This window comes from Podarcis melisellensis (assembly GCF_964234715.1).
Source record: "Podarcis melisellensis genome assembly, chromosome: 4".
NCBI classification, from domain to species: Eukaryota; Metazoa; Chordata; class Lepidosauria; order Squamata; family Lacertidae; genus Podarcis; species Podarcis melisellensis.
The window spans coordinates 23,548,175-23,569,747 of NC_138531.1; the positions used below are offsets into that span (position 1 = coordinate 23,548,175).

A 21,573-nucleotide genomic window follows, 5' to 3' on the forward strand; every position below is an offset into this window, starting at 1 on the left:
CTTGAAGGTTCTCAAGGTGATTTTGTAATGGTGTGTGTGTTTTTCATCATGGAAATTGAGTCGTTTTATAATGCAGTCAACCTGTCAGTCAGCTTCACACTTCATGAAATGTGAGCAGGGTTTCTGCATTCCGCCAGAAGAAAACACTTTGGGCAGCTTCAACTCCTCATACCGTGCCTTTCACCTATATTAAAAAATCATTTTAGGCATGTCATCCATTGCAGAGAAATATCTGATGGGACTGGTCATTCTTCAAAAAAAGCTACAGATAGCTAGTAGTATCTTAACAGCATAGCTAATAGAGAATTTAACAAATAAATTCAAAAGCAGAATTGGCTTTGCATAGCGGCTGAGGTACAAATGAGGAAGATCTGTGCTACGACCTTGCTATGGACCGTGTCAGCTGCTGTATTGGGGGATGGGCAGGAATTTTTCCACTTGGCAAACTGGACCTGGCCATTTGGTTTTTGCCTGCCTCATAGCAATCGTCACAACTTTGTGAGGTTAGGCATTGGGTAGGCCTTGACTTGGCTGGAGGGGAGGTTGTAGCTTCTCCTTGCCCCTTCTTGGTTGAGGGGATCCGGTTAAAGCGATCTGGGAGGAGTAGCTTCTGTCCGACACCAAGACAGGGGCTAGAACCATAGCAGCATTCCAATGGGGACCCCTTGAGGGGTCATAAAGGTAAAGGGACCCCTGACCATTAGGTCCAGTTGTGGCCGACTCCGGGGTTGTGGCGCTCATCTTGCTTTACTGGCCAAGGGAGCCGGTGTACAGCTTCTGGGTCCTGTGGCCAGCATGACTAAGCCGCTTCTGGCAAACCAGAGCAGTGCACGGAAATGCCGTTTACCTTCCCGCCGGAGCGGTACATATTTATCTACTTGCACTGTGACGTGCTTTCGAACTCTAGGTTGGCAGAAGCTGGGACCGAGCAACGGGAGCTCACCCCGTCGCCGGTGTACAGCTTCTGGGTCATGTGGCCAGCATGACTAAGCCGCTTCTGGCAAACCAGAGCAGCGCACGGAAATGCCGTTTACCTTCCCGCCGGAGCGGTACCTATTTATCTACTTGCACTGTGACGTGCTTTCAAACTCTAGGTTGGCAGGAGCTGGGACCGAGCAACGGGAGCTCACCCCGTCGCGGGGATTCAAACCACCGACCTGATTGGCAAGTCCTAGGCTCTGTGGTTTAACCCACAGCGACACCCGCGTCCCTTGAGGGGTCATAGGGCCCCCTCAATAGGTGGTTTACCCTTAGATGAGCTTCCAGCAGATGGGCTGGAGTGGCGTAATTTGACCTCACCCAATGCCAGACCATTTACATCTGTAACTAATAAAGCTCCGGCCTATTTGAACTCATAGAGCTATATGCTGTTGTCTTGTGTGCTTCTTCACTCCCTAGGGAACTGGGGTCATGGAGTCAGGGCATGCAACTTGCCTCTGCCACAAACTCAACTAGGCAAGCCACTGTGACTCAGTCTGCCCATAAATGGGGCAGGGATGAAGGAGGGTGGAAAGTCCACAAGTTAGGCACCACTATTACCTGTTCCAAAGGGATCTAGGTAAGACTAGCTAAGACTGAAGTCTATTCCCACAGGAACCCACAAGATCAAGCAGGCTTGAAAAAGTATAGAGCAGCTTCCTGAAGAAACTCAAAAAGCTGAACAACAGGTTGTGAGAGGAATACACAGTTAAAGAGAAAGGCTTCTTTGAAGGGGGTTGACCTCTCAGGATGATTGCATTGAGAATGAGGTTGGAGAGAAGGGACCTTAAAAGAAAAAAAGGAACTAAGGTAAAAGGATAAAGGTAAAGGACCACAGGATGGTTAAGTCCAGACAAAGGCGACTATGTGGTTGTGGCACTCATCTCGCTTTTCAGGCCAAGGGAGCCGGTGTTTGTCCACAGACAGCTTTCTGGGTCATGTGACCTCCATGATTCAACAGCTTCTGGTGCAATGGGACCCTGACAAGTGCCAGAGTGCACAGAAATGCTGTTTACCTTCCCGCCACAGTGGTACCTATTTAATTTCAAGCTTGCTTCCAAACTGCTAGGTTGGCAGGAGCTGGGACAGAGCAATGGGAGCTCATCCCATCGCAGGGATTTGAACTGCCGACCTTCTGATCAGCAAGCCCAAGAGGCTCAGTGGTTTAGACCACAGCACCACCCACTCCCCTAACAGTACTAAGTCAACCGCACCAGAGTTGTAGGTTCATCATTAGGCATTCTTAAGCCAATTGGCACATTAGCTAGATGGCCAAGGTGTTGTGTGCCAGAAAACAGAAAGGTCAAATCCTTCTTCCACACCAATGCCTGCTCCCATCAAGATAATTATCACTTCCCTTCCCTAGCTAGAGATATTTACATTCCCCCCCCATGCAAATTAAATGCAAAGACAGTGCCATCGTGTTTAGCTTGGACCTGAGAAGGGTAGATTTCTTTCCCTAGCAGGAACTTTTATTGTTGCCATCGAGCCGAAAGGCCTTTGCTGCATGATATTTTATCACCGGAAAGTTCAAACATGGCATAGATCAAGGTACCCAGAAATTGCATTACCCGTCTTGCAGAGATGAACCCTGAAGGTGACTTTCATAAGATCTGGCTCACCGTTCTGTCGAGTGTAGTGTTGCGTAACTGTAGCAAATTCTTCCTCTGAGGCGTAAGATTTTATAGAACGTGTCCCACCTCACCAGTGTGCCGGCCATTAATCTTTTGCTGCTCAGCACAGTCCCGTCTCACTGGTCCTCTCTCAAGTCCCTAGAAGATGTTTTTATTACCGAGTTGAACAACAGTTGCGTCGGAAGCCTGTGCTTGAATTAATCCCCGCAAAATTGCAGAAAATGCCCTTGCTTAGAAGATGATACAGTCTTGACAGGGATGCTGCAAAGGGAGAAGTGTGTGAATAGTGGAACTATTAAAGAAGTATATCCCTATGCTTGTGCAAGAGAGAATATTTGAAGACAGAGTAGAATCTGCTGGGGGGAAAGCTGCAGATAAAATGTGTTACTAGAGGCATTTTGAAGTATGTGTTACTAATATAAATACGATCATGTAAGTGTGTGTGTTACCGTATTTTTCGCTCCATAGGGTGCACCTGACCATAGGGCACACCTAATTTTCAGAGGCGGAAATCAAGGGAAAAAATTTGACACCCCCCCCCCCAGCTCTGGGAGCAGCGCACAGGCTGCAGGCAGCCTGTGCGCTTCTCCCAGACTTCCCTGCTTTTGCGGGAGGTGGGGGAATTCTTTAAAGGGTGCTTGGCTCCTGTGGGCTTTTCTATGAGGTGGGAGAAGGGACTGATGCGACCAGTCAGTCCCTTCTCCCTCCTGGGGAAAAGCCTGGAAGAGCCGCACGGAGCGTGTGTGCGGCTCTTGGGGGCTTTTCCCGCCTGCCTCCCCCCTGCTCCATAAGACGCACATACATTTTCCCTTGCTTTTTAGGAGGGAAAAAGTGCGTCCTATAGAGCGAAAAATACGGTAGTTCCTCCTGTCAAAGTGAACATTGTCATTGTGCAAATCATCCGCCTCCGTTTGTTGATAGCAATGGCATGTTTGTTTTTTATAAGTGCTTGTAGCCACAGTTGCTGGCATGCTAGAGGAGGAAGTGGAATAAAACATGTTGTTTGCATGTTCTGGATTCAGTTCCTGGCATTTCCAGGATCGAGGATCAGGGAGCACATCACGGAAAGGACATCCACTGACAGCAAGATAAGACAATTCTGAGCTAGGAAAACTGTCACACATTGCATGAGGCAGCTTTTTTGTTGCTGTGGGATGCCAAATTTGGGCCAAAGGTCTTCAGCCAGGGGTAGGCAACCTAAGGCCTGTGGGCCAATGCGGCCCAATCACCTTCTCAATCTGGCCCACGGACGGTCCGGGAATCAGCGTGATTTTACATGAGTAGAAAGTGTCCTTTTATTTAAAAAGCATCTCTGGGTTATTTGTGGGGCATAGGAATTCATTCCCCCCCCAAAAAAAAATATAGTCCGGCCCACCACATGCTCTGAGGGACTGTGTACCGGCCCACGGCTGTAAAAGGTTGCTGACCCCTGTCTTCAGCTATACTTCCTCCCTTTTAACTCTGCAGTTTAAGTTCCAACAAATGGACAGACATTGGGGAAAGTCTTTAGTCAAAGTATACAGAGCAGCGTGAGTATTTACAACACAGTAAATCAAACACGGAAATTCTGAGTGGTGGTGGTCAGTTCTGGAGGGGTATAAACGCAACCCAGATTTAGCAGGTCTAGAGGCGACGAATGTCATAACAAAAGTATCAATACGTGAAAAGGTTTCTCCCCCAATCCATGTGTTTCCAGCGGTCAAAGAACATATAACCCGGGACTGGGGAAACCTCTGGCTTTCAGATGGGAGACCATCTTTGGATCCAGCTCTCCCATTACCCTGGGGGGATGGGTTGGTGGTTGGGTCTGGTTTGTTGTTGATGTATTTAGTGTATAAGGAGTTTTTGTTTTTGTAATTAAAACCTTGTTTAAGTTATTTTTGAGTCCCTTTTTAATGCATGGTCTCCCCAGCAAGCTATCTGCAGCACTAAGGTAAAGGTAAAGGTAAAGGTACCCCTGCCCATACGGGCCAGTCTTGACAGACTCTGGGGTTGTGCGCCCATCTCACTTAAGAGGCCAGGGGCCAGCGCTGTCCGGAGACACTTCCGGGTCACATGGCCAGTGTGACATCGCTGCTCTGGCGAGCCAGAGCTGCACACGGAAACGCCGTTTACCTTCCCGCTGGTAAGCGGTCCCTATTTATCTACTTGCACCCGGAGGTGCTTTCGAACTGCTAGGTTGGCAGGCACTGGGACCGAGCAGCGGGAGTGCACCCCGCAGCAGGGATTCGAACCACCGACCTTTCAATCAGCAAGTCCTAGGCGCTGAGGCTTTAACCCACAGCGCCACCTGTGTCCCTCATCTGCAGCACTACCATACTGCAAATAGGCAACACATTACACCTGGGATGAGGAATTGTGTATATCGGAGTGGAGGAATGTTCTCCATTTCCTGCTTACTCTGAAAAGAGAAAAGGCTAAAAAAACAACAACCACGTACACCAAAATCCTACCTCACTTTCAAGGCTGCTACAACCTGAGTTGTACTGCAGCTCACAGTTCTCTGGATCATCTCCCAAGGAGAAGTCGAAGGTATCCCCTGACTGCTTCTAGCTCTTGGGCTATTCCGGTGATTTAGTGACGACTGATGGATCATCTATCCAGTCACTCAATGGAGTCAGAAAATAGGAACATGTGGTGAGACCCTCAGTTCACTGGGGGAGTAACTGCTGTATTCTGGATGCTGGATCCATGGAGCCAACGGGAAAGAAAAGACCTTGCTAGGCCACTGTTGTGCCCTGGGATGTGGGAGCAGTAACAAAGGCTCCTAAGCACTGCTGCTCTCCGGCTCTGTGGGGCAGGCAGCGAGTAGGACTTAAAAGGCAAGTGAAGGAAGAGACAGGGTGGAGTAGCTAGTGCCCTGCGTTCCATCCCTGTTAAGGTGAAACCCATAGTATTTAAAGAGCAGTCAGTGAATTTTCCACTGTGAGCCTGATTTTCTGATTTGCATGGCACACGTACGTGAGAGTGAGACAAATGCTGATTCAGTAATCTGTTTTGCCTGCTCCTCTGTGGTTCCATAGGCTCTTGCCTTTCTTTTTAAAAGCTGCACAGATGCATCGATTCATTTATACAGCCATAATTTGCCTTATTAAAAGAAGTACATAAAAATAAAACCAACCACTTGCCAAACTGCACAACCAGATTCCCCTACCCTGTTCAAACGGAGCAATCATCCTGATTTGTTTGCAGGGATGTTAGATGAAGTTGCACCAAGCTAGGGTTATACCACATAAAGGTAAAAAGGTAAAGGACCCCTGGACAGTTACGTCCAGTCAAAGGCGACTATGGGGTTGTGGTGCTCATCTCGCTTTCAGGCTGAGGGAGCTGGCGTTTGTCCACAGACAGCTTTCCGGGTCATGTGGTCAGCATGACCAAACCGCTTCTGGTGCAATGGGACACTGTGACAAGTGCCAGAGTGCATGGAAACGCTGTTTACCTTCCCGCCTTAGCAATTTTTCTAATTGCAAGCATGCTTTCGAACTGCTAGGTTGGCAGGAGCTAGGACAGAGCAACAGGAGCTCACTCCGCGGCGGGGATTCGAACTGCCAACCTTCCAATCGGCAAGCCTAAGAGGCTCAGTGGTTTAGACTACAGCATCACCCGTGTCCCACATTCCCTCCCCCAGCGTGTTTTTCTGTCAGGTTTGTTGTGCAAAAGTGCCAGCCGTGTATGCTGGGATGTGATCAGATCCTGCTTGGAAACAGCCTGAGCCTAGAACTGCCCTGAATCGTGCTCCAAAGTCACAGAACTAGTTTTCCACAGGTCTCCTTGAGGGAAAGGCACATCAACAGTGCAAACAGGTTTGGAAAGAAGAAAGTCACTCTATTTTGGTTGTGTGTGAGAGCACATGCATTCACTCACTACTTTGTAGCTGGGCAGTGATGAGTGCAGCTTGTATAACTTCTAGGAAATAACACCCCCCCCTTCTTATGCAAGTGTTCCGAAGAGTTTTTCCCAATGAAATTCAAGGGGTGTGCCCACTTTGTTAATCGTTGCAGCTGTCAGGATTTATAAATTCTTCCCTGGGAAGTGCTGCTGGCAAGTTACGTTTCAGACTTTCCTACTGTTCTCTATAGCGCTATTTACAGACTGACCAGTGTTGGGGGAGAGATTCTGCAGGTGTGAATTTTTGCCTTCGCTTTCTGTGGAAACCTGGAACAATAAAACAAAATAACCTAGGTATGTTGCTTAGTGCATTGCAATAATTCTTGTTGTTTTAAAAAATTAAAGGCACAGTTTTGATGTAGCTTGTGTTTAGATGTGTAGTTGTTTTTCATCTGAAATATATCACTCACAGTCAAAAGATATCCATATCTAAACAGCAGGGTGCCAAGTTAACATTTCTGAACCCTGTAAGGTTGTTCCAGATTACTGATAATAATGTCCTGTGGGGGTGACCTTTAGAATAACATTTTGTGCAAAGGCTTTGAAAGGTAATGCTTGATCAAGAGTGTCTGTCTAAACAATACTGTCAGTCAAAGCGCAGCGAGGTTTTTGGGTCATTTCCCCTGCTGCTTCTCTTCAAAAACAAAGGTGCAGGTTCTGTGCACACTGCCCTGGGAGTAAGCCCCACTGAACAGAGTGAAACTTACTTCTGAGTAACCATGCATACATAGGATTGCACCACACAAATCACAAACAGCTATGCTCCTATTCTATATACAGGGCAATCCTATTCAAGTCTCGTTGAATTCATTGGGGCTTAGTCTCAGGTAAATGGATAGAGGCTTGTAACCTATTTTATTTCCTTCCAGTTGATTGCATGAGAAACTCTCAAAACAATTATTTCCCCCTTCCAGGGAAATTAAAGTGGGCTGGGATTAAATAGGACTAGTATGTGTTAAAACCTGGGAGTGGGGAAAAGATTGTCCCTAACATTCCTTCACAAGGATGGTTGTGCAGCACAATCTTTACAACACTGTGAAAATTTATTCTGTGCATTGTGTGTGTGTATTTTTTAAAACTTTTCTTAGTTGTTTTTGTTATATTTTGCATATAACCTTGAGATAACTTGTCAGCCTGGATAGAACGTGCAGCTAATAACTCCAAGGTTGCAGATTCGATCCCCAGCTACATTGCAGAGGGTTGGACCAGATGATCCTATGATCTATATCTATTTATATATCTATAATCTATGGAAGGCTATCAGTATTACAGTGGTACCTCGGGTTACATGCGCTTCAGGTTACATACGCTTCAGGTTACGGACTCCGCTAACCCAGAAATAGTGCTTCAGGTTAAGAACTTTGCTTCAGGACGAGAACAGAAATTGTGCTCCGGCAGCACAGCAGCAGCAGGAGGCCCCATTGGCTAAAGTGGTGCTTCAGGTTAAGAACAGTTTCAGGTTAAGAACGCACCTCCGGAACGAATTAAGTACTTAACCTGAGGTACCACTGTATTATTAATCTACAGATTCACTTTGTTCATTCAGCTGTAGGGACTAAATGTCCTTGCTATGGCTTTGGTGCACACTTGAACCAGATCTTCCAAATACTTTACGCACAACCATTACTTGCATAGCCTAACACAGTGGCATAGCGTGGCTGGGGGGGGGCACAGAGGCGGTTGCCCCAGGCGCAAAATTGTTAGGGGCACAAAATCTCAACACCCGGTGCTGGCTCAATACAGCTGTGCACTTCTGTTGCTGGGATTCTTTGAAAACGGCTTCTCTGTATAAACCAGGAAGTTTCCTCTCCAGACAACGGAACAAGTCTTCTTTTCTTATCTCTGTGGCTGCGATCTCCTGGGTGACATGGATGCTGTTAGCCAGCTGAATGCACATGCGTACTCTGTACATTTCCCTCCCTCTCACCCACCCCCTCTGCACAGCCCCGGGCTCTGGCAACCCATGGTATGCCACTGGCTTAACAATAACCAATGTGGTTGATTTATTGTTGGTTATACTGCCATAGCATAAGGCCTCTTATTGTCGGGATAGCCAACATGGTGTCGTCCAGATATTGTTGGATGGCAGCTGCCATCATCCCTGATCCCTGGCCGTGCTAGCTGGGGCTGATGAAAATTGTAGACCAAAGCATCTGCAGGGTAACACATTGTCCACTCCTGACATGTATGCATTTGAAGCCAAATGCATGACAAATGAAAGAAAATGCCATGCCTTCCAATTTGTTACTAAAGCTGTGCTTGGCTTTTTTTTAAATAGTTCTTCCTTTGTATTGCTAGGCCATTGTATGAAATGGAATCCCATTCATTGCAACCCAAGCATCTTGGATCCGATGAAAAATCCAGAAAACCAGACAACAAAAATGGTAAATATTTGCTGGCAAGTGACGCATGAGCCGCTGCTTTGTACCTTTGCTACACCTGAGGTCTATCACGTCTCTAAGCTCATGTCCAATCAGTATTTCCAAGCTGTCTTCAAGGGAAGCCCCACATAAAGTTAAGAACAGTAATCTATCTGGGAGGCTACCAGAACATGGGTTACTGTGGCAAGGCTCTGATCAAGTATACATTAGGTGTATGCTTAAAATACAATAGCTGCACACCTAAAATGCTTAACAGGTATGCAGCCCTTGAAATTTTCCATTTGTGTGTGTGTGTGTGTGAGAGAGAGAGAGAGAGAGAGAGAGAGAGAGAGAGAGAGAGAGAAAGAAAGAAAGAAAGAAAGAAAGAAAGAAAGAAAGTGTGTTTGTGTGAGAGACAGTTTATATAGGATTATGATGATCCACACATGGTTATTGTAAAGACTGATCAACTTTTGCCAGGGAGCCCTAAAATACTTGCTTATCATTTGTAATTACACAATAAACCCAATAATGCTAATGCTGCCGTCAGGTTCTTGTTGATTCCCTTCAACATCTCAGAGCCTCCTGTTGGGTCTCTAGTCATACACTCTCCTGAAGGAAGTGGGGACTTGAAAAATAAATAAATCACAAACCTATTTCTGGTCTGGAATAAAGCTACAAAGAGGCAGAGGGAAGAATGTGCAATGGGGAGCTACTGCAGGCTCCTGTACAAACAATACCACTAATAATTCGTGCTGTGAGTTGTAAAACAAAGAAAGATATACATGTAAGTCCACAGGAACAATTCCAAAACCCATATTAGGGCAATATTTTTATTGGGCCAACCGGAATTGTACAAACGAGTGTGGTAACTTTTGAGCTCTCCAGAACTTGGATGAGGACATCAGGCTCGATGGTGAACATAAGTGGCAGTCGGGGAGAGAGCAGGAATTTTGGCTGATTCTGAAGACATGATGGAGTTTGCATTGTATTGTAGTCTTCAGATAGTAAGTAGGCAGCAGACATTAAAATGAAGCTCTAGTCCAGCAGTTCTCAACTTGTGGGTCCCCAGATGTTGTTGGACTACAACTCCCCTTATTGCTAGCTAGCAAGACCAGAGCTCAGGGATGATGGGAGTTGTAGTCCAACAACATCTGGGGACCCACAGGTTGAGAAGCACTGCTCTAGTCCATTAGGTGAGTTGCAGGTTTTTGGCTGTTGGGAAGAAGCAGCAGGCAATAATTGTTCCCCATTTGAGAGGGGGGATAGAAAATCCAGCTGTTACCCAGACCAGTCTCTACTTGAAAACTTGCACACTCTTTTTGGAACATTTTGGTTTGCCCTAAGAAAGAAATTGCTCAGATGTGGATTTTGGAATTTGTAGAGAACCTTCAAGCTGAAACATCGACAAGTATTTTTATGTGACCGTGAGAGAAAATCTCTTTGCAACCAGATCCCTGGCATTTTAGGGTCTCGGCAGGACATCGTTTCTCTTGATCCTTTTAAAAGAAATGTGATCTGGTAATCCAGTCTTTCACCCTCAACTTCAAAGAGAAGCTCTTCCGTGTAGAAATTCTGGTCATTTCGCATCTTCATTATGAAGCCATGCAGGAATGCAGCTTTCCAGGTGCATTTGCAGAAGTGATTGTGGTGCTATCGCTGTCGATTAGGAAACCTTACATAGGCAAGGAGCAAGAGCCATCCTGAAGGATTATCGATTTAGTGTGAACTCAGCATTTCATGTGTTTTGATTTCCTTAAAATAGAAGCAAGAAAGAGTAGAAGGGGGACCTTTAGCATATTCTCAAAAATCTGCCTGAGTGAGCAGATTAACTAAGATAGCAAGTCAATTTATGGGGCCAATAGGCTGGAATAGAATAAGTGCAACTGTAAACACCCTGATCTGTTAGATGGTTTAGTGTTGCATATATATAATCATGTGTTCCTAGGCTGTATCTATGACTTGGCAAAGTCCTGAGTTGACCTCTTAGAAAGCAGAGGACTTGAACCCACTTGATCTTACACTACTCACAAACTGTAGTTTGTTAAGAATGCAATTCTCAGCACCCTTAATAAGCTTCAGCTCCAAGAATTCTTCGGGCATAGCTGTCAACTTATCCCTTTTCTTTTGAGGAATCCTACTCGGAATAAGGGAATTTCCCTTAAAAAATGGGAAACGTTGACAGCTATGACTTTGAGGGAAGCCGTGACAATCTAAAGTTGTGTTATAGTGCCTTTTGAGTTATTTCATTGCAAGGCACAACAATAGGGCTGCTTTGTTGAGGTTGTTGCTGTCCACCCCCCTCCCTAGGTTTGGGCTACGTAATCACACACATGGCTAGACCCAAAGCAGTATAAATTCAGTATATAGATTATGATACTGATGCTGGTCCTGGAAAAGAAAGCTATTGCCCCAAACAGGGCACATAGCAGCTCCAGGGGTTATTTTCATTTGGTATGGGGAAAGACTTAACTCTCTCCCTCCCTCCCATAGTGCTACAGTCCAGATCTCTTTTTCGTTGGAAATTTTCTTTTTAATGTTGCGCAAACATTTTCAGCATTAAAAACACACACAAATACACATGAAACCCTGTTCTGTGGGTCTTCCGTGTTGCTTCTAGGTTTGGCCCTTGATGAACGTTTATGAAATCATTCTCCACACGTGTCCATTCTTGCCTGCTTTGACCACTGCCTCCACCAAGACAAGAGTTTCTGTCATTTTTGTGTGGGAGAAAGCATGTGCTCAGGGCATATGCTGCATCGCCATGCTGCCACAGTATAGGGTTTCCTAAAAAGTGCCAGCTGGAGTTGCTTGGCAGCATTTCAGCAGGACACTTGAGGGCAGAGTGGATTCCTTGTCCCGAAGCCCTGTCCATCTTGACCTCCCCTGGCCCCTTACAGTTTGAGATAAACTCACCACGTTAGCACTTTACTTTGAGAATGGACAGCATGATGTCAGGGCAGTGAAGAGTGGTGGCTAGATATTGAGGATTGGGGACCAGGAGAAGGTGAGTTGGAGACTTGGAAGAAGGGATCTGTGAACTGGGGGAACCTCTAACATCCGGGAGATGAGAGTCAGAGGCAGGAGAAGCTGCAAGGCTGGAGAGTGGAGAACAAGTGCAGGAGGGAGGGAGAGAGAGAATTCTCTTGCTCCACTGGCTCCCAGGACCAGAAGAGGATTGAAGAAGGAGGAGAAGAGGGTTTCATGCAGGCAGAGTCTTCAGCTGCTTGCATGCAGTTCAGATAGGGGAGATACATAAGCCAAGATCAAGGCCTTTCTGTGTTGTCAACTGCCTCCTCATTGCAAGACCAAGCAGGAACCAAGGAACTGTGGCTTAGGCTGAAAGAGAACCTGTGAGCCTGTAAGATGTGGCTTCCTTTAGCCTTCGGGCAATTTAATTTAATCGGGCAGTGGAGGTAGAACTTACTGAGTGTGTCTTGTAGCCATTGATTGTCTAGTTCTGCATGAATTGGGCTAATCCAATTCTGAAGACATCCGAGTTGGAGGCCACCACTGCCTCCTTTGAGAGCGAGTTCCATAGTTTAGCTGTGCAAATAAATTCCTTCCTGAATCTGTTGGAAAATTCCATTCCACCTTTACTTGCAGACATGGAACTGTTGCATGTCACATGTCTGTTTACATGCCAGCACAGCTTGCTGGGAATTTCCATTGTGTGTATAGCTTTTGCTTTTCTCTGTCTCTTGGAGAAGACAAAGACAGAGACTACATGTTTCTTTGTCCTGATTTATGATTAATAAATCTGTAGTTGTAGTATGCTTCCACAAGCCTTACACCTATTCTGTGTGCGCAGTTCACTCTGCTGACATAGTGTGCCCTGGCTTTGAAGCCTGGGTCGCTGATTTACGTTGGAGCAGAGGCCGATGGGTCTTCGCAGCAGGACGGCTGGAAGGAGATGACCCACCTGGGGTGAGCCAGCTGGCCTTGCGACGCTCTGCAGCCTGACAGAATCTTCCATCATTCAGTCTTCTATTCAGGCGGTTTCAGCCCATGGCAAGAACTCTATAACTCTTCTTTTTCTTTTAAATATATTATTAAAGATTTATTAGTTTACAAAAAAATACATGCGTTGTCTCTTTTTTCAAGTTGTGTTTTCTACAGATCAGTTTTGTCAGGGAACTGACATCGGAGCCAGAGGTGGAGGCAAGGCTCCCAAGCGATGCTGGAGAAGGGCCCAGCAGGGAGAGAGGGAGCTCATCGGCTGGGGAAGGAAATCAGCGTAACACCAGGGATAAAGGGGGGCGGATGGGGGAATCGGAGAGGGGGCTCCAGGACTCTTCGCCGGAGACCAGCAGGGAGAGCACAGGTCCTCCGCTAGTCACACCCACCCTGCGCAGAAGACTTCTGCGCAGGGAAAGTAGGCGTAGACTTGGCGTCAAAGAACTTCTTTGCTGGAAGAAATTCAAGAAACGCCCACTGATGGATTCTGCTAGCGACTGAACAGCCACGAAGTGAAGGGCTGTCCAGCCAGAAAAGGTTTAACCAGGCTACCTAGCCAGGAGTGGCGGCAACTTACGCACGAGCAACCCCATATAACCATTACAAGTTTCATTTGTTGTGAGACATTAGTGTTATATACAGTGTTAGGTTGGGAAGAACAGAGGGGGAAAGTACACACAGGAAATACAAGACAAACTAGGGGATACCCAGATGCCCTGGCTAACACACCACCAATTACATGCCCTCCTAAACAACCCACGAGTAAAATCAGCAGCAACTAGGTCCTTGACAACCTTCGAAAAACCTCCTCCTAACAACAAAGGGAACCAGCAAAGGGATAGTATCCACAATATACAAAATACTGCTTCAAAATCTCACAAACCCCCTTGACGTAATCAAAAAAGAATGGGAGGACAACAAAGGCTGTGAGATTAATCCGCCCCATGGACTAGAATGTGGTCTAAACCTCCCTTTAAATCCATATCAGCAAAAAGGAAAGAACTCAGTCTGAAACTCACTTACAGATTGTACCTAACTCTATAACTTTTTTGACCGACTTCTATGTCTCATTGGTGCTGAGTAAAGGTGGGATTCCGTTCTATTATTATGGCTTTATAAATAGCAAGCGTGATAGATGGCAGCTCCCCGAGGCCACATATATCACGCTAAACAATTATTGTTAGGGACTTTTTGTGGGCAGGGACATAACTCAGATGGCTTCATGCTCAGCAGGGCTGCCTGGCCATATAGAGGTTAGAGGCTTTTGCGATTAGGTCACTGCACTATCGTTAGCTGAGCTGGGCTACCTCTCGCTGTTATTATGACACATGACCTTTCCATTGTTTTATTACTAGGACCAAACGGAGATGAACAGATAGTCGCAGAGATCATGGGAAGGTGTTTCTCCCCTTTGCTGATAACCACCCAAGCCTGGGAAGGGTTCCATTTTGTTGGCCACAAGATAAAGATCACGGAATCCACCGACTGCTATGGAGCTGTCGTCTGGCCTTCGGTATTGCAGGCAAACAAGACTGTTGGCTCTGATACGTGAAGCAGAGCACAGTGTGAAATGTAAGGGGTGGTTGTTTAAAGCCTGGGGAAACTAAAGTTCTGTGAAGATGAGGCTCTAAATACAGACAGCTGATGTATTTGGGGATCAGAATTGCTACCCCAAAGGAGCAATTCACTGCAAGATCAACAAGCTCCATCATCCATATAAGGAAAGCCTTGCTGCTATTATTAATAATAATCAAGGCATATGCATGCATGCTTGCTTATTTATTTATTTATTTATTTATTTATTTATTTATTTATAATGCTATTTCCCCTGTCAATTTGCTCTTATACTGTTTTTGTTTTTCCCCATCCACAGGCTCTCGTTATCTGCCACTTTTTGGAAACTAACATGAAATCTTATAACTTGGTTGACAAAAATGTCATTGAAATTGGAGCTGGGACAGGCCTGGTCTCGATAGTAGCCAGTTTCCTTGGTGAGTATGGGTAGTGTCCTCCAGATCAGAAAGTGGTATTCCAAGGTCTGTGTGGGATTTTAGTGCACCTGTGACCAAGGAGTAGCATGTCAGCTCAAAAACAAAAGTAGCAACAGAGACAGGGGCTCATTATCTTTTAAACACAGGTCTCCCCCCCCCCCCATATAGAAATGTGGTTTTGCAGGAAGAGGGCATGGTAGATAGACCATGTAAGGATGGATTTAGACACTAGGAGAGGAAATATTATTTTAGTTATTATCCTTCCTTGCCCATGTGAGTGAGATCAGCAGAGTACCATCCATTGTGGCTCGAACTTGGAAGACAAGGTTGATTTAACCTTCTAGAAACAATAATCCAGGATTCTTTAAGGCAGGCTGGATTTTTCTTGGTATTACCCCTTTTCTCCGCCTTGAAAACAGCAATCGCACACACATTGTTTTGTGAAGAAATAAAAGTAGTCTTTACTTACATATTCTAGATTTTGAATTAGCAAAACAAAGGCAGGTTTATAACTACTATCTAAGTTACAAAAGTACAAAATGTAAGTTCAGAAATGGTGTCTGAGCTGCACGTATGGTCAGCTTGGAGGGATGGTGAAGAAAGAGAAATATGCCTTGGCAGGAAGGAAGCTTGTAGTATTATAGCTTCCTGCCAAGGCAGACAAAGGAAGTGATCTCACAGAGTTCTCTCTAGCAAATTTTACAGGGAAGCTCTGTGAGCCTCAGCCCTTTCATGTGCCTATCTGGCAAAGTGTGAATTGTTGGTTTGGTGGCAGTAATGACCCACAGACCAAAGGGTTGTAACTCAGTGATAGAGTGTCTGCTTTCTGTGCCGAAGGTCTCAGATTCAATCTCTGGCATCTTCACACAGGGCTGGGAGAGACTTCCTGTCTGAAAATCAGGAGAACTTTTACCAGTCAGTGTAGATGGTATTGAGTTATCAAGGAACCAAGGTCTGACTTTGGTATAAGCAGCTGCTCATGTTCCTACTGTCTTTAATGATGCCAGAGAGCATTCCTGCAAAACTGTCTTAGCATTCATTCTGTGGCCCCTTCCTGCCACAGGTGCACGCGTGGTTGCCACCGATTTGCCTGAATTGCTGGGGAACCTTCGATACAACCTTCTCAAAAACACGAAGACCAAATGCAAGCATGAGCCCCAGGCAAAGGAACTGTTTTGGGGGGTCGACCTGGAGAAGAATTTCCCCAGGGCTTCATGCCACTTTGACTACATCCTGGCGGCCGACGTTGTGTACCACCATCCTTACCTGAACGAGCTACTCCTTACCTTCGACCACTTGTGCAAAGACAACACTGTCATCATCTGGGCCATGAGGTTCCGACTGGAGAAGGAAAACCAGTTTGTGGACAGATTCAAGAAACTGTTTGACCTGGAGGTTATAACTGATCTCCCCAGCTTAAATATAACCCTGTTTAAGGCTAAGAGAAGGCATAAAGCGAAAAGCCCTTCCCTTTTCCCATCCAGACTGCTGGTTAGGTGATTGTCAATGCATGGGTCTCTTTTGTTAGCCAGGATTAGACCATGTCTCATTGGATTGCTAGGTTTGAATGTTTGATACTGGTAGAGCACTCAAATGTTTGGTCCTTGCTTGCAGTCCGAAATAATACAACACATCAACAGATTCACGATGGTCCATGCACAGCTTTGTTTGCACTGATAATGAGCCACAATACATACCTTTACAGTGGTACCTCGGGTTAAGTACTTAATTCGTTCCGGAGGTCCATTCTTAACCTGAAACTGTTCTTAACCTGAGGTACCACTTTAGCTAATGGGGTCTCCTGCTGCTGCCGTGCTGCCGGAGCACGATTTCTGTTCTCATCCTGAAGCAAAGTTCTTAACCTGAGGTACTATTTCTGGGTTAGCGGAGTCTGTAACCTGAAACGTCTGTAACCTGAAGCGTATGTAACCCGAGGTACCACTGTATAACTATATGCAGATACTAAAGTGCAGGGTTATTCATAATATTGCTATGACTTTGTGGAAGGAGGCAGATTCCCCCATAATTCCTTATTTAGTAAATGGTAGAATTTTGCTAATGTTTGGAGTATTAAGAGAAGATGTAAAAAAACAGTGTAAAAAAAACACACAGGCTGAGCTAGTTCTCTTGTTCAGGAGATTGGCTGACAGAGGTGCCAACTAAGACAGGTGATGGCAGAGTTCATTACCCTGACAAACGGTGGCACGTTTAGTGTCAGACAAAAAATGGGGTGGCATCCCTCCCGCAACTGGGTGTTAGTAGCAAAAGACAATAGCAGAAGTGAAGGGGGAGGTTTCCAGCTTGACTGGCTTCTGTTCTGGACCCAATCTTGCTGATGCTATGAGGAGATCAACAAGAGACACTCTTGGCATGTAATGTTATGCACTCCCTCCATGTAAACTCAGGTGTAAATAAACCGTATTTCTTAAGGATGCTACAGTCTCCGACGTGTCTCATTCCGAAGGAACACAAACCCTGGTGAAGCGTCAAGACCCCTTGCTACCTCTCGACAGAGATTGGGGGCACACTCCTTTAAGCAAAACAAATTACTTTAGTGGTATAGGGATAGATTTGTAGAGGAGCACATCTTTAGTACCAAAACAAACATTTGTACTAGAAAACTAACTTGTCAGGTAGGAAGTGAGGCCCAGACCCCCCTCCCTCTCACATGCTAGTTTCTATGTGCAGGGATTTTTTGTTTAGTTTAGTTTTTGTATCAAGGTCCATTGAATCATATGAGTGCAGTCAAGGGAAATTTGAGCAGAAAACTGGCAAACGTAACCTCTTCTAGAACCACTCTGGAGAGCAGAGGGATGAGGCAGCTGATTTTGGTGACTGATTTTGCCACAAACCTCCGACGATACCTAATTCTGCCCTAAAAAGACTCTTTCTCTACCTTCCAAGGTGTTCCACTGTCAAGCAGCTCTTGCTGCCAGAAAGTTATTCCTGATGTTTAGTTGGAACCTCCTTTCTTGTATGTTTTCTGTTGCTTTTTATTACTCATTAACAACACACTTTTTGAAATGCTCTCCAATGGGTCAGGAGGCATCTGGAATTCTGACTTTGTAGGAACTTGACATTATCCAAGAAAAAGCAATTGAATTTGGACACTAATATATTCCTTGTAGTGAAGGGACGCGGGTGGTACTGTGGGTTAAACCACAGAGCATAGGACTTGCCGGTCAGAAGGTCGACGGTTCGAACCCCCACAACGGGGTGAGCTCCCATTGCTCGGTCCCTGCTCCTGCCAACCTAGCAGTTTGAAAGCACACCAGTGCAAGTAGATAAATACGTACCGCTCCGATGGGAAGGTAAACGGCATTTCTGTGCGCTGCTCTGGTTCGCCAGAAGCAGCTTAGTCATGCTGGCCACATGACCCGGAAGCTGTACACTGGCTCCCTTGGCCAATAAAGCGAGATGAGCACCGCAACCCCAGAGTCTGCCACGACTGGACCTAATGGTCAGGGGTCCCTTTACCTTTACCTATTCCTTGCAGTGGACTGCAGTGCAGCAGGTGCCAAAGACAGAAAGTCTGTATTTGAGTAGCTTTGGCAAATCCATATGAAAATGAGAAATGTTTCACGTGGTCCAGTAATTTCCCCCAGCGTTGTTCCTTTGAAAATATATCTTGCTGCACAGAATATGTGTTTCAGCTCAGCAGTAGAGCATCTGCTTTGTATTCACAAGACCCCAGGTTCAGTCCCTGCGAAGGGCTCCTGTCTGAAACCCTGGAGTTCACTACCAGTCAGTGTAGACAATACTGACCTCGATGGACGAATGATTTGACTCCGTGTGACAGCAGCACCGTGTGAGAGGTTTCAGTGAGCAAATAGAATGTAAGCACTCTGTGCTAGAAACATTTTGCTGTGCTGCCACCCAGTGGAAACCTGGGATCAATGTGAGCCCTAATCATAAACCACGTAAATACCCCGTGAAAGAATTTAAAGCAGAATTAGGTGCGAAACCCCCAGCACTGTGGCTTGGCAGTACTGTACATCAGATGCTCACCAATGTGCAATTTACTTGTGGGTCCTGTATCATGGAGCGTTGTTTTCACTTTGGAGGTGTACCAGGGCAATGATCCAATCGGCTGCCATGAATGGTGTACCGAAATTTTTTATACATCACTTGGGAAGACAGGCGAACTAATGCCAGTGTACTGGAAGAAGCAAAGATCACCAGTGTCGAAGCGATGATTCTTCAACAGCAACTTCGATGGACTGGTCATGTTATTCGGATGCCTGATTATCGTCTTCCAAAGTGACTATTCTGAACTTAAAAATGGAAAGCATAATGCTGGTTTATTTTATATATATATAACACCAGCAACTGGGAAACACTGACCTGTGAGCGCTTTAATTGGAGAACAGCCTTTACCAAAGGTGTCATGGACTTTGAAGACGCTCGACCTCAGGACGCAAGGGAGAAACGTGCTAAGAGGAAGGCACGCTTGGCAAACCCTCACCATGATCAACTCCCGCCTGGAAACTAATGTCCCCACTGTGGAAGGACGTGTGGATCCAGAACTGGCCTCCATAGTCAATTAAGGACTCACTGTTAAGACTGTCTTCATGGAATCTTACAATCTTACTCGGCTACAAGTGATCGCCAAAGAAGAAGAAGACCAAGCAATGCATGCATTTGGCTTTGTGTCATTCATTGTGCCATCACATCGCTGCATGGCTCATTTGCGAGTCTTCTCACTGTGCCCTGGAAGGACTATACCGAAATAGGCTGGATGTCTTCAAACATGCACTCTGAAGTGGTATAGCCCTTCAAGAATTGCACCACACGCTGCATCTCTTTGATTGGTTTGGGCATTATAGGCAGCAGTTATTTCAGTTGTGGAAGAGATTTATTAAGACAGTGATATGAGCAAGTAGAGAGGACAGGAAGAGTCTGCTCTTCATGCTGTTTCCTCCCAATTAGAGAAAGTCCTTCATCATCGGTGGAAAGGAAAAGATGGAAAAGTCAGAAGAGCTAAAACAGCTGCAGACAAGTTGTGCTCCTACCCAACATAGTTTAGGCATCTGTGCAGAGCTCATTTAATCAATGAGAATTTCATTGCTGATCAGTGCCAAAAGGACAGTAGCGTGGATTATTAGAAAAGATAGATGAAAGAAAAGAAGCCTTTCTTTCCCCAGTAGTATATGGCTTAATAGTTGCATGAAAGATCTTTCGCTCTAAAGTAGTTTTAAAGTAACCAGCTTCAAGAAAAAAGGAAAGTTGAATTATGCAGCCTGCATAGAGAAGACAAAGACATAGGCGAAGCAACGGGAAGCAATGCTTCAGCTCCATTAACATCAAAAACAAAATGAAATCAAACTACCACATGCACATACAAGTTTCTGGAGACATTTTATTACCCCCAGCCAGCTTTCAATGGAGCTCAGGAGCATAAAATGTTCCCAAACGAAACCATAGGTCTGAAGAAGGGCAATTCATGCAGCTTCCCTGGATCAGACTCAAATGCTAACCTAATTCCATTGAGTTCAGTGGGGCTTATTTCAGCATTAGGGATGCGGGTGGCGCTGTGGTCTAAACCACAGAGCCTAGGACTTGCTGATCAGAAGGTCAGCGGTTCGAATCCCCGCGATGGGGTGAGTGAGCTCCTGTTGCTCGGTCCTTGCTCCTGCCAACTTAGCAGTTCGAAAGCACACCAGTGCAAGTAGATAAATAGGCACTGCGGTGGAGGGAAGGTAAACAGCGTTTTCGTGTGCAGCTCTGGTTCGCCAGAAGCGGCTTAGTCATGCTGGCCACATGACCTGGAAGCTGTACGTCGGCTCCCTCGGCCAGTAAAGCGAGCAATCCCAGAGTCGGTCACAACTGGACCTAGTGGTCAGGGGTCCCTTTACCTTTACTTACTTCAGCATTAGGATTGTAGCCCATGTTTTGGTTTAAAATACCCCAGGGGACATTTATACTCCAAGTCAAAAAAAGGAGAGAGCACCCGAACGACAAACATCAACAGTGTAGATCTATTGGGATATTTTATGACCCAGGTGCTTTTGTTATTGTCCAGAAAGAAAAACTGGAAGTGGTTATAAGTGGCTGAAATTTGCAGACATTGTCACCTGCGCAGTAGCGAATGTTGTCCCAAAGGACTATTTCTGAGCAAATTCTGCAAACTGCGCAAGGATTTCCCTCTTCCTGGTTGGAGAAGGCTTTTAATTAAGACTTTAGTCTGAGATACTCAAGTCAGGATCCAGTTCCAATGTACCGTATTTTTCGCACCATAGGGCACACCGGACCATAGGGCACACCTAGTTTTGGGAGGCGGAAAGCAAGAAAAAATTATTCTGAACCCCAGAAGCCAGAACAGCAAGAGGGATCTGGCTTCCGGGATACCATGTGGCTTTTCTGGCTTCTGGGGTAACCGCGCCAAGCCTCTTCAGGGCAGCGGGATGAAGGCTCCCCCTGCCCAAAGAGGCTGTGCAGGGCTAAAGCAGAAGCCAGGACAGACGTGTTGCTCAAGGGGCGCTGCGCCTTCTCTCTCTCTCTGCACAGCGCCCCTCCTTCACAGGAGAGGTGCTGCGCAGAGAGGGAGAAGGTGCAGTGCCCTTCAGCGAAGCTGGAGAAGGAACAGAAGGAGACCCTTCTGTTCCTCCTCCGGCTTCACTGGAAAGGCGCGTCTCTGCGAAGCGGGAGGAGGAACAGGAGACCCTTCTGTTCCTCCTCCGCTTCCAGGACAGGCGCATTGGGGCGAAGCCAAGGAGCCTGCATTCGCTCCATAGGATGCACACACATTTCCCCTTCATTTTTGGA

General features: G+C 46.0%; 1 protein-coding gene across 3 annotated transcripts; it reads left to right on the forward strand.

Moving 5' to 3' along the window:
• Positions 1-6,210: 6,210 nt before the first annotated feature.
• Positions 6,211-17,241, forward strand: LOC309368913 (protein-lysine methyltransferase METTL21E-like). 3 transcript variants are annotated; one of them, XM_081909260.1, is made up of 6 exons: positions 6,211-6,415; positions 6,692-6,794; positions 8,799-8,884; positions 14,173-14,330; positions 14,691-14,808; positions 15,872-17,241. In XM_081909260.1, the coding sequence occupies exons 3-6, from the start codon at positions 8,812-8,814 to the stop codon at positions 16,306-16,308; spliced, it is 786 nt and encodes a 261-aa protein (XP_081765386.1). In that variant the 5' UTR covers positions 6,211-6,415; positions 6,692-6,794; positions 8,799-8,811; the 3' UTR covers positions 16,309-17,241. The 3 variants fall into 3 exon arrangements, 2 of the variants coding, with proteins under 2 accessions (XP_081765386.1, XP_081765385.1); XR_014167967.1 differs by lacking the exon at positions 6,211-6,415 and having other exon boundaries at positions 6,437-6,794; positions 15,872-16,782; positions 16,816-17,241; XM_081909259.1 differs by lacking the exon at positions 6,211-6,415 and having other exon boundaries at positions 6,437-6,794.
• Positions 17,242-21,573: the final 4,332 nt, after the last annotated feature.